The 13,706-nt window shown below is 42.3% G+C and overlaps 1 protein-coding gene across 1 annotated transcript in view; it reads left to right on the top strand.

Moving 5' to 3' along the window:
• Positions 1–384: 384 nt before the first annotated feature.
• ARIH1 (ariadne RBR E3 ubiquitin protein ligase 1) overlaps positions 385–13,706 on the top strand; it is a 116,369-nt gene continuing 103,047 nt past the window's right edge. The window contains exon 1 of the mRNA XM_006866515.1: positions 385–1,053. Coding sequence (XP_006866577.1) covers positions 691–1,053 — 363 coding nt within the window. The 5' untranslated portion in view covers positions 385–690. The remainder of the gene's footprint in view (positions 1,054–13,706) is intronic.

Raw genomic sequence — 13,706 nt, 5'->3', positions numbered from 1 at the left:
GAGGGCTTCCCGGAATTACCCTAGGACGGGCGGGAAGTGCCTTTACGTCCCGGTGGGGAGGCCGCCTTCCCTACGGGATTGCGTGAGGGTGCTGAATCGCTTAGGTCTGTGATTTAAAAAAAATAAAAAAAACCACCAGGGCGGTCCGCTGTCTCAGTAAGGCGGATACACAGCCTCCTCAAGCAAAGGGTCGTCTGGTCGAGGAGATAGTCCTGGAACAGACCCCAAAAAGCAATTCCCGCGCCGTTCCCTTCCCAAATCCAGGCAGGCAGGGCCGTGGGGTCTCCTTAAGCTCCACGCAGGGGCGGCGGGGCGGGGCGCGATGACGTAAAAGGGAGTGATGCAACGACGCAGCGCGACGCGGTGACGCACGCCCCTTTGTTGGCTCAGTAGCGGTAGCAGCGGCCGTGGAGGTGGCGCTGGGGACTGTTTTCTCTCGGAGGCCGGAGAGGAGCCGCGTCTGACTGAGGCGGGCAGCGAGAGGACCCCTCGCTCCCTCCCTCCTCTGCGCCCTCCCCGCCACCACCAGCCGCCAACCGCCAACCGCCGCGCCCGGGGAGGAGCCGCGGCTTACGGGGCCGGAGCCAGGCCTGCGTCCGGACATCAGCCGGAGCGAGAGCCGGGGCCTCGGCGTCCCCGCCCTCTCCCTTCCTTAGGGCCAGCGTCCGCCGGGCCCCTGCGCATCGCGCCATGGACTCGGACGAAGGCTACAACTACGAGTTCGACGAGGACGAGGAGTGCAGCGAAGAGGACAGCGGCGCCGAGGAGGAGGAGGACGACGACGAGGACGAGCCGGACGATGATAACCTGGATCTGGGCGAGGTGGAGCTGGTGGAGCCCGGACTGGGCGTCGGCGGGGAGAGGGACGGACTGCTGTGCGGGGAGACGGGCGGCGGCGGCGGCAGCGCACTGGGGCCGGGCGGCGGCGGTGGCGGCGGTGGCGGCGGACCGGGGCACGAGCAGGAGGAAGATTACCGATACGAGGTGCTCACGGCGGAGCAGATTCTGCAACACATGGTGGAATGTATCCGGGAGGTCAACGAGGTCATCCAGGTGAGGGGGGCCGCCGCGCCGGCTGGGCCGGACCGAAGCGGGGAGAAGATCGGGCGGTCCGTGTCGCCCAAGGGGCAGGCCTGAGCCTGGTGCGCAGCCCTGCCGGTGTCTTCCCGGTCTTGCCTCCTCCGCTGTCTCTGCCGGGGACCGAGGGTGTCGGAAGCCGACGATCGCTGCTGAGCAGGGAACCGGGTGAAGGGAGGTGCTCGGGGGGCGGTGCTTCCCTGGTCCTGCTATGGCGGAGGCCTGCGGCCGCCCGAGCCTTCTGCGGACAGGGATTGCCCGACCCTAGGCCCGGTGTCCTTCCACTGTCGGAGGGGCGGGGCGGAGGTAGAGTGGGTGGAGAAGAGAGAAGAATTGAGCCTCTTATGGGGTTATCCTTGGCTTCTAGCTCACTGCACTTTTGGAATGGGTTAGGGTAGGCCTAAGAGCAGCCTGGTGTACGGTTGCCCCAAGTGGGCACCAGTTAATAAAGAAACGGAGCTCCTTGGCAACCGTAAGTGCCTACTTAAAGGTGGGGGAAGGGAACAGCTTCTCGGAAGAGGTGCTGATGTGTGTCCTTTTCCGATGGTAAGGCGTTTACTTACTCCTTTTTACGTTTCTGCTGTTGGTTTGGGACCTAACTGCTACTTTCCCCAGTTGTAGCATATGACTTGCTTGAAGCTGTTGGAATAGTTAGGCAGATTGCACGTCCAGTCCTGCAGCTAAAAAAAAAAAGTCAGTGTTATTGTTTGTTTAATATCGGACAAGACTCTATTGTGAGTTAGAGCGCTGTGGCCAATACTCAACTTCTCTGATAAGTTCTCTGGGTTAGTAAGGTACACTTGGTTGTAGTTGATAAAGGCATCTCATTTAATCTTCGTGGGAGGGTGCTGTCAGGTTTTGCATTTTCTCAGCTGTAGGAAATCCGAAGTTTCAGTTTGTTTGGAAGCAAACAGTTGTGACGAGGGATCCAGGGGTAAGGTTGAAAAGTAAAAATAATGAAGTCTGGATTGATTGCAACTTTAAGAAAGCGCTAGAACGGGTCCTGGTATGGCGCTGCAGGATAAACACTGGACTACTAACCGTAAGGTCAGTGGGTCAAACCCACCATCTGCTCCTGGAAAACCCCATACAGGGTCGCAGTGAGTCGGAACCAACTCAGTGGCACTTCACAAAAACTTACCTTGAACGAAACTACATGCCCTGGCTCCATCATCAGCTACTTGCGTGTCAGTCTTGAAAATTGAACCATCATTTGAAGTCAGTGTTTTGAATAAGAGTAAAAACAATCTAATATCTAGTGCTGTCAGTAGACAGTGGACAGCTCATCTTTTCCTTTCAATAGCGCAGTTGAAGGATATTGAAGAGTTGTACGAAATAACATTTTATTGCTCTTTTCCTTACTCTAAAAATAAGCTTATTTGAGCTCTTTGGCCACTAACTTGAGTTTGCTTTTTTAAGAGAGGTTCATTAAAAATTTCTAGAAAAACCTTGAATAGTTTCAGTTTTTCTGCAAAATACAAAATCTGAAAATCTGGTATCTTTGAATTTCTACCTCACTTACTGACATTTTGGTTAGCTTTTTTTAAAAAAAAATCTGGTGGTATCTAACTTTTTGAATTTTCTTTGTCTGCATATGTAGCTACATCCAACTGTCTAGCTTTTAGGTGTGTTGTAATCACTGAAGCCAAACCTTACCTGTTCTAAATGTCACTTCTAGAACAGAACTGTAGCTAATGCACATGACATTATTCTTTGTTAGTTATGGGAGAGATGAAATACTGATGAAATGAACAATTAAAAACAGTCATTTTTTTTAAAGGGGGACTTTTTAGGTGTCCTTTTGCCATGCTTCCATGTGTGAGTTGTTGATAATTCTGGTCTCTACTACATTTTAGAGATACTCTCACTGAACACATAAGTATGCTTTGTTTAAAAGCTTTTATTTAGAATTTTCAGTAAAATAAGGGATAGTATGTATCTCTGGCCATCTTTTCTTCAAATAGTGTACTTCCTAAGTCTATACTAAATGTTTTAAGTTGCTTATGGTATGGTGCTGTTGAACTCCTGCTGTGGCTCTGTAGAATTAGCACCGAACTGCTAACCGCAAGGTTGGCAGTTCAAACTCACCAGCCGTTCATTAGAAACCCTGTCTAGGGTCTCTGTGAGTCAGAAGCCACGAGGTACTTAAACAACAACATGCTTATGGATTTGTAACAACAGATTAAGAAAGAATAATAATAATAATAAAAAGACAAGCTTGCCACGTGGAGAGATAAACCAAAATATGAACAGTCGTTAGCTGTCCAGACCTCTGGATAAACTACCTTAAAAAAAAAAGTTGAGTCATGCTATAAGTTTTGTTTTTAATAAAAAGAACAAGTTACTACAAAAGTTACAGAATCCAAAGGAATCCATGAACAACTTTCTTGTGTAATAGTTAAGTATTTTTCAATGCTCACGTGATTACAGATCAAACCCATTTTATTTAATATGTTATTATTGGTCTTTTAATTTTCTAGCTTCTTGTTTTTTATAAACATTGGGAATATTTACATAAATTCATCTTTTTTTTTCCCCCCTTTAGAATAAATTGAATTGTTGAATCAAAACCAAACCTATTGCCATCGAATTGATTCTAATTCATAATGACCCTTTAGGAAACTTCAAGACTGGGAATCTTCACAGAAGCAGAGGAGTAGCTGCTGGGTTTGAACCACTAATCTCTAGGTTAGCAGTGGGAGTGCTTAACCACTGTGCCACCAGGACTCTTAAGTTATTAAGTGCCATCAAGTTGGTTCCGACTCATAGCAACCCTGTATAGGGTTTCCGAGAAAAGGCTGGTGAGTGAGCTGCTGACCTTTTGATTCAAACCGACTGTGGTCCAGTGCTTACTCTGCAGTGCCATGCCAAGACTCCTATATTAGTAGTATATACTAATGTTTCCCATTAGTCAATGCTTGTTTGGTGGTAGAAAATGGTCATATTTTACAATTGACTTTTTTACTTCTTGGAAATTGGTGAGGTCAAACTTGATATGTGTACTGGACATTGGTATTTGTTTTTGTAAATTGTCATTTACTTTTTGCTCATTTTACCTCTGTTAACTGGTTTATAACACAACCCACTGCTGTCAAGTCGATTCGAACTCATAGTGATCCTCTAGGGCAGAGTAGAACGGTTCCATAGAACTTGCTGGACTGTAAGTCTTAATGAAAGTAGGCCTTCTTTCTCTCTTCGGAGTGACCCAGTGCTTAAGCCACAGGCCCATCAGGTCTCCTTATTTCTAAGACCTTTTTATATTTGCAAGGGTTTTTTTTCTAATGGTGCTGATTAAACATTTACTATGTCCTATTTGCAGGTGTTTTAAATACTAGTTTAAACCTTTTAGTTTTAAAAACGTGTTTAGTATAATAATAGATCTTAGTTTATCAAGTTAAAATCATTTGTTTTTACATAAATGAATTGTTTAAAGTTTAACTGAACATTTACAGTTTTCTGCTCTACTATTCTACTTTCCAATATGAAACCAGGTATGTTTCATATTGTGGATACAGTGGATTAGAAATGTAGTTACAGAAGAAAAAGTTTAAAATAAGCAGATTGCTTTGAGTCACTGGACATGAAGACACTGGTCTTGGTATATCTATCTACATCAGTTGGCGTAACAGTCCGTAAAGACAATCGCTTCTAAATCTTACTTTGATGGGTGGCAGCTGGGGTCTCAAAAATTTGTGAGAGCCACCTAAGATATAGCTATTGGTCTTTTCCTGTCTGGAGCCAAAAAGAGTGAAGGAAATCAAAGACTCAGTGAAACAGTTTAAAGGGCTATTAGACCACAGCCTCCAGTAAATACCATGACACCAGAACTAAAGGTTGGGTGCCCACCCACCACTACAAACTACTCTGATCAGGATCACAATAGAAATAGAAGGTCTTGGACAGAGTGGAAGAAAAATGTAGAACAAAAATCAAAATTACAGAAAAGACCATATTTGTTGGCCTGTTAGAAACTGGTGGTACCCCTGAGATTATGGTCCTTAGACACCCTTCAAACCTGGATCTGAACCCGCTCCTGGAGACACCTTTCTGCCAAACGATAGACAAGGTTGTAAGGTGAACCATGACATCTGTGAGAAACAGGAAAATCAGCCATATGAGACCAAAAGGGCAGCATTTCCTAAAAACAAACTTCAGAAGGTAGGGAAGAAGAGCAGGAAAGATGGAAACGTGGAACTCCCAGGGAGGAAGTTGGTCACTGTGAATTGGACCCGATTCAAGGCAGTGAACCACCACTACCACCATACTGTTGCTAGAGAAGTGCTTAAAGCCCTTAACATGCCAAACCTGTTTATACTTAGCCATTATTGCTGTTTTTAAATTCAATTGCTAATGTAGTTGTCTAAATAGCTAGGCACATAATTTAACATTACACAGTTATATCGTTAGCTGTTTTGTATTCCAACAACATCCAAGATATATTTCTTGTGTGGTCTGTATGTGCCAAGCACTGTGTTAAATGGAATGCTTGTTCTTGCCCAGAGAGCATATTGCGATGGGAAGCAGAGATAGCTTTGGGATCCACTCCTAGAGATTATTTATTGAGTAAATCTGAGTTACAGCCTAAGTATCTATGTTATTTTCTTTCAACTGATCCAATAAAAGTTCTTACATTATTGTTGGTAAGTGCTGTTGAGTTGGTTCTGACTCATAACGAATCCATATAGGGTTTCCAAGGAGTAGCTGGTAGGGTTGAGCCACTAACCTTATCCTACTCCAATCATTGGTATAGTGATAATTTATCTACTGTCATGATTTTGACTTGGACAATAAATAGAGAAGGGCAGTGACTCTTAGGAATACCACATTTAAAGCATGTGCTGAGAAAGGAGCATGGGACTACTTGATAGGAGTAGTCAGAGGAGATATAAGGAGAAGTTAGGTGAGTGTCTTTTTTTGTAGAATTTAGTATGCTAAATGTAGTTGATGTGCATGAACCACTAATTCCAAAGATGAAGAAATGGGAGATTTTGACCAACTTATTCAGTCAGAAGTTCGTCGGACATGCAACTGAGATGCATCGATAATTACTGGTGCAAATTCTATCATGCAAAAGTTGGTAAGAAAGAAGGATTAGTAGTTTGAAAATAGCCTCAGGGATTGAAACGTTGTTAGAAATCTTATGATAGAATTTTGCGAATTGTTAGGTGTTGTCTGTTCCGACTCATAGCAACCCCCTATGCACAACAAAATGAAACACTGCTTGTTGTCCTTCGCCGACCTCTCAGTTGTTGTGTCTTAACCCACCGTTGCTGTGCTGCCACCATGTCAGACCTTACTGGGTGTCGTCCTCTTTTTTTTAAGTGTTTTATTGTGAATTATATGATAGTTTACATGGGAGAAGATTAGTTTTACATTCATTCTATCGTATATCGTTTCATTGCCATGGTTATAATCCCCTCCATGCATCATCAACCAACCAAAGGGTACACACTACAAGCCTGCCCTCTACACTGCTCCCCGCCCCCAGTCTTTAGCACACAGTCGCTCTCCCTCTCTGGATCTAAAGTCCCCAGCTGCTCCATTGCTCCACGTCATCGTCTCTGCCTCTGCCTCCATCTCAGGCATCACTGCTTCTCTGGGTAGGGTCCTGCTCTTTGCTCTTCTCCATTTATTGTCCTAGGGATCTCCACTCCTAGACTGGAAAGTTAATCACTCCCTTCCTTGCTATAAAATGTCTACCTTTATATTTCCAACCCTCTCAATCAGTCCTGATTAACAATTATTCACTAGTGTATCACAGGAGACCCATCTGCATTTCATTTCATCAGCTCCGCCTGGCAGATTGGATACTACTCACTGGAGATTCAGCCTTCCTCCAGGCCCCCTGGCTCTAGGTTCCTATTTGAAAGCTTGTAAGCCAGTCTCTTCTTTTTTTATTGACTCCGCATTTCCAAGCATGATGTCCTTCTCCAGGGACTGGTCCATCCTGCTAAGTCCAAAGTATGAGAGACAAAAGCCATCTTTGCTTCTAAGGATTCTAGCTGTACATCTTCCAAGACAGATTTGTTTGTTCTTTTGGCAACTCGTAACTTTTAATATTCTTTGCATGTTAAGAATGGACATGACACACTGAACATTGATAAATGACGGACTAGATGAGTTGTGGGATGACATTAAAGTCACATGAAGAAAGCAAAAGGGCATAAAAGGCAGGAAAGAAGAGACCACAGTGCATGTTAGAAGAGATTCTGAAACTTGCTCTTGAAAGTAGAGTAGCTAACGAGAATGAAAAAAAATAAAGTGGAGTGTTGTATAGAAGATTTCATTGGGTGACTAGAGAAGATAAAGTATTGTAATGAAGTGTGCAAAGACCTGGATTTAGAAAACCAAAAGGGAAGAGCATGTTCAGCATTTCTCAAGCTGAAAGAACTAAAGACAAACTTCAAGCCTTTACTTGCAATATTGAAGGAGTGTAAGGACATAATATTGAATGATGCAGGAAGCATATAATATGGGAGGAATATTGTACCAAAAAGAATTGGTTGATGTTTAGCTATTTCAAGAGGTAACATATGATCCAGAACTGATGGTATTGAAAGAAGTCTGAGCTGCAGTAATGGCATTTGTGAAAAATAAGGCTCTAGGAATTGACAGGATTCATAGAGATGTCTCAGCAAAACAGGTGGAATGCTGAAAGCGCTCATTTGTCTATGCCCAGAAATGTGGAAGACAGCAGCAGCTACCTGGACAACTAACTGGAAGAGATCCATGTTTGTGCCCATTTCAAAAATAAGGTGATTCAACTGAAAGCAGGACTTAATGAACAATATCATGTACATGTAGATTTTTACTGGAGCATATTAAAAACAGTAGCAGTAGTCCACTGAAAAGGGAATTACCATCAATTCAAGCAGGACTCAGAAGAGAACTTAGACTGCGGGATGTCATTCCTGATGTCAGATGGATCTTGGGTAAAAGAATGAAATACTAGAAAGATGTTTACTACTGTGTTTTATTAGCTACACAGACATTTGACTGTATGGATTATAACAGTGTGGATTATAACAATATATGGATTATAATAATGTGCTTATGAGGAATTAAGTACATAGACCAAGAGACAGTCAGTGGAACAAAACAAGGGGATACTGTGTTATTTAAAATCATGACAGGTGTGTGCCAGGTTGGTATCTTTTCACCATACTCAGTCTGTATGCTTAGCAGATAATCTGGGAAGTTGGACTGTATAAAGAAGAATGTGACGTTAGGATTGAAAGAAAGTTTATTAACAACTTTTGTTGGGCAGAGAGCACAGCCTTGCTTGCTGAAAAGACATGCTGTTGAAGATCAAAGTATATGGCCTTCGGTGTTATAACTCAACTCAATGTCAACAGCACTTCACAACAACAACTCAGTGCCACAGATTGACACAGGGGCTCCAACAGTGGGATTCAAGCATAAGGATTTTGAGGATGGCACAGGACTGGGCAATTCTGAGTTGGAACTGATTTGACAGTAGCACCTGACAAAAACAGCTTTATACTGAATAAACCCATTTTTAAAACAGAAATAAATAAAAATTGTAGGGAAAAATGACTAGCATTTCTGTTAGCTAATCGATTTGAAATTAAAACTTTGATTCTATGATGAATTTGCAAATGTAAATTACAGAAGGCAATGCATTTCAGTTTATTGTATAGTGGGAATCAGTTCTAACCTTGGCAAGAAAACCAACATATCAGGACCTTCATTGTTTTAACTCTATGAGAGTACTCAATTATTTTTTTTTTTAACATTAAAGTTTTTGTTTGTTGTTATTTAACATCTTTTTAAATCCCTTAATATATTTTTGTGAATTAGAGATGCTCACTGATTGTGATGTCAAGATTAAATTGATTGGGGGATAGTGTTATATATTAAGTTACTATAAACTCTAGATTTACTCTTCTTGAACTTGTATCTCAGCCTGCTTCCTTGAACTATAAGTTTTCAATTATATAAAGATTTGAGTTGCTTATGACCATAGTCCTGTGAATCAGCAATTCTGCGGGTGGGATCCAGCAGTGGTTTTAACAAGGCCTCCAGGTGATGCTGATGCATGCCAAAGTTTGAGAAACATTGATCTAGTTGAAATTTAACAGTAGTCATTCTCCATGTGTTATATGATTAGTGACACATTACTACAGTGGTGGGTTAATGATGGAAGGTAAGTTGTTTAACAAACAAAAGAAAAAATTGGAGAACCTGGGCATGTTTACTAGGCTAATCATAGGGTTAGAGGGATTTGTCATAGTTAGGCACCTGTAGTTATGGTGGTCTTTACTTCAAACTTTTTAGACAAAATACTCACATCTCTAGGTTTTCTCCCACTGCTTGCTTCACCATTGGATTTTCCTTTTTTTTTTTTAAAAAAAAATGAAAAAGTTGAGGAAAGAGTTTTCTTATTCATAAATACTGTGAAAGGGCTAGAAGGTCTTGGGTATTATAAAGGTGCCTGCTTAATGCAGTCTAAATATTTAAATGGAATATAAGAAGACTGTTCTCATAAGACACTCAAAGCTATTAGGTTAATAAGTAGTTCAGTCAAGTGCAAAGTGGATACTAATAAGGGTGTTCAAGGAAGAATTGTTTGGAAGATGGCTAGGATTTGGATGAAAGGAGCTAGGAAGCTATTTTAAGAAATTGAATGAGATTACAGTGAAGAAGGTGTCTGTAATGTTGTTAAGTGCTGTTGAGTTAGTTCTGACTTACAGCAACCCTGTATAGGGTTTCTGAAGAATGGCTGGTGAGTTTGAACCATCAACCCTGTGGTTCAAACTGACCTTGGTGTCTGTAATGGTGGGTGATAATGTAGAGGCTAAGAGGTGGTTGGGTATTATGAAGAAGGGCAGGTCATTAGATTAAATTCCTTCCTTTTGGATTTGATTTTTGGTCCTGGTGTGGCACTGTGGGATAATGCATTGGACCACAAGGTCAGCAGTTGGAACATATTGGTGAACTTTTTTGCCTTTTGTTGTTAAAGTGTCATTGAGTTGGTTCTGATTCATAGCAACCCTGTATAGGTTTTCCAAGGAGCAGCTGGTGAGTTTGAGCCACCAATTTTTTGATTAGCAGTCCAGTGCTTACCCTGCAGCACCACACCAGGACTCCATCAACAAGAGGTTGGAAATTATGAAGAAAGGTTGTTGTTGTTAAGTGCTGTCGAGTCAGTTCCGACCCATAGCAACCCTGTATAGGGTTTCTGAGGAGCAGTGGGTGAGCTTGAACTGCTGACCTTGCAGTTCAAATGGCTTTGCAGTATGGCGCATTAACCCACGACTCCATGAAGAAAGGTAGACAGGTGATGTGTATGTACATCCAATATGCTTCATGGAGTAGACTAAATGGAAGAATATAATTAGAGTCTAACTGACTCTTAATTGCTTGGTAATGTATGTGTCTTCTCAATCACAGTTACACCGTTTTTTTAAAAATGATTGAATATACATACTGAAGATTTTTGGCAAATATAAGTAAAGACTTCTCGTGTATCTTTAATATCTTGGAATTTGAAGTATTTTGGGGTCATTTCTCTGAAACTCATCAGAATTTGTTACTTTCTTGCCTTTGAGACTCTTCCTTTTGATTATAACTTACTAGCAAACCATTAGGATTTGAGTCATTGTTGACTTTCTTTTCCTGCATTTCCTAGTCTAGTTAGCCATGATCAAGTTACCTCCAAAATTAGTTTCATGTTGCTCCTTATCCCTTCTTTACTTACTAATCATAGTCTATGACTATTATTATCTGTCATATTAATAGCAAACACAAATACATTCTCCTCCTAAAACACGCTTCATTGTCCCCATATTTCCTTTGTTGTTGTTGAGTGCCATTGAGTCGGTTCTGACCTATAGCAACCCTGTATACAGTTTCCAAGGAGCGGCTGGTGAGCTTGAACCACTGGCCTTGCAGTTCAAACTGACTTTGCAATCCACAGCGCCACACCAGGACTCTATTTCCTATGTTGTTGTTAAGTGCCATCGAGTCCGTTCCGACCCATATGGCCCTGTATAGGGTTTCCTAGGAGTAGCTGTTGAGTTTGAACCACTGACCTTGCAGTTCAAATGGCTTTGCAGTCTGGTGCATTAACCCACAGCGCCATACCAGGACTCCCCCATTTCCTATGTTGTTGTTTAATACCGTGAAGTCGGTTCTGACTCATAATGACCCTGCAGAGGTTTTCTGAGGCTGTAAATCTTTATGGGACCCGAAAGCCTCATCTTTTCTCCTGCCGAACAGCTGGTAGTTTCAAACTGCCGACCTTGAGGTGAGCAGCCGATTTGTAACCACTACACTACCAGAGCTCCTTCCCCCATTGCCTATGTTGTTTGTTGTTAAGGGCCGTCAAGTTGGTTCAACCCATAGTGACCCTGTATAGGGTTTCCAAGGAGCACCTGGTGAGCTTGAACCACCGACCTTGCAGTTCAAATGGCTTTGCAGTCTGATGCATTAACCCACAGCGCCTCACCAAGACTCCCTATTTCCTATTGTTGTTGTTAAGTGCTGTCGAGTCAGTTCCGACCCATAGCGATCCTGTATAGCGTTTCTAAGGAGCGATTGGTGAGCTTGAACCACTGACCTTGTAGTTCAAACAGCTTTGCAGTCTGGTGCATTATCTCACAGAGCTACATTTCCTATAGATACTTATATATTTTAGTCCAGACTCCTTAATGCTACTGTATTCATGACTTCCACATTTTGAGGCTAGTTGATTTTTCAATCTCATAGGTTGTTTCTGATTCCCCTAGCCCCAGCCACACTGCTTGTTATTTAGTGCCGCTGAGTTGGTTCCAACTCATACAGACCCTATATAGGGTTTCCTAGAAGTGATTGGTGGGCTTTGTGGTTAGCAGTCCAGTGCTTTAACTACAGTGCCATATCAGGACTCCAGTTGCACTGCTTAGAGTTCCTTAATGTATAATACACATTTGCTCATGCTTGTCCTTCCTATTGTGATACTATTTTTCTTCTTAAATATATGATGTACTCAGGTTCAGACTTTAGTTAAAGTATAGTTGATGCTAGCTGCCATCAAGTCAGCCACTTACTAATGGCGACCCCCTGCACAATAGAGTGCTACCTTGCCTGGTCCTAGTCCATCCTCTGTGATTGGTTTTGGGTTGAACCCTTGTGATCCATAGAGTTTTTTTGACTGATGTTTCTGAAGTGCATCACCAGGCCATTCTTCCTAGTTTGTCTTAGTGTGAGACCTGTTCAGCATTGTAGCAACATGCAAGCCTGCACTGACAGGTGGTGGCCATTCACTGGGTCCGTTGGTGGAAAATCACACCTAAGTGTCCCACATGGAAGCTGAGAATTCTACTGCTGAACCACTGCTGTCATATGTTAAAACATTGTCTTCCTAGGTCTTATCCTCACCCTTCTCCACTACCTTTCCAATGTTGCTTTATCTGCGTTTCCATTATCACTTCATTGGATATTTGGTGCCAACATCAGGTTGTAATGTGGTCATCCCTATAGAAACCAGAACCTTTGAGTTGATTCCAACTTATAGTGAAACCACCATCACCATCATGGACAGGAGAGAACTGCCCCATAAGATTTCCAAGGCTATACATCTTTACGTAAGCAGACTGCCACATCTTTCTCTTATGGAGCTGCTGGTAGTTTCTCACTGTTGACCTTTCAGTTGGCAGCCAGATGCTTAACCATTACACGAACAAGTCTTCTGATCCCATATAGTCAGTTCTTAGAAAGCAGATCATTCAAGGTACACATTATTTACTAATCTAGTGTTTGGTTTTGGAGTCCTTGTGTGGTGCTGCGGGTTAATGCGCTGAACTTGCAAAGTCAGTTTGAACCACAAGGTTGGCTGTTCAAGCTCACCAGCCACTCTTAAACTCTATACATGGTCGCTATGGGTTGAAATTGACTTGATGGCACTTAACAATAACAGTAATCCTTTAAACTCTGGTAGTGATAGGGAACAGTCCTGGTGTGGTGCTAGATGATAAGCAGTGTACCTCACGGTTGGTTTCAAGTGTAAGGTTGATGGTTCAAATCTACCAGCCATTCCTCAGAAACCCTATTAGAGGGTCACTCTGAGTTGGAACTGACTTGGTGACACTAAAACAACAAGTGATAGAAATTTTGCTTTTGTTTTATTGTTTTTTCCCTGTGGACAGAGGTACAGTATTGGAATACTTTATTCCTACTCATACCATCATTAGCAGGAAAACTGTATGTCATATAAGTAATCTAGTTATTTTTTGTTTTTTAATTTTTTTTAAAGGTTTTTATTATGGATTGAGTGAAAGTTTACAGGGCAGGTCATCAGTTTCACATTCAGCAAATCATACACATTGTTTCATTACAATGATTATAATCCCCTCCATGTACCATCAGTTAACAGTATTTCTCTCTATCCCCTTTAGCTTGTTAAAAAAAAACAAAAAAAAAACAAAAAAAAAACCACACACACACACACAAATTTAGGCATATATAATAATTTAAACCTCCAAAGGGCACATTCTGCAAGTCTGCATCCTGGCCACCAGTTCTTGGTCCCTCTCTTCCATGAATCTAGAGTCCTCAACTATGCCCCCTCTCTATGACCCCATTTCTGCCTCTGTCTCTGGCGTTGCTGCTTCTCTGGATAAGGTCCC

This window comes from Chrysochloris asiatica, unplaced genomic scaffold, assembly GCF_000296735.1.
Source record: "Chrysochloris asiatica unplaced genomic scaffold, ChrAsi1.0 scaffold00092, whole genome shotgun sequence".
Lineage (NCBI taxonomy): Eukaryota > Metazoa > Chordata > Mammalia > Afrosoricida > Chrysochloridae > Chrysochloris > Chrysochloris asiatica.
This window is presented reverse-complemented; position numbering and strand designations above follow the sequence as displayed.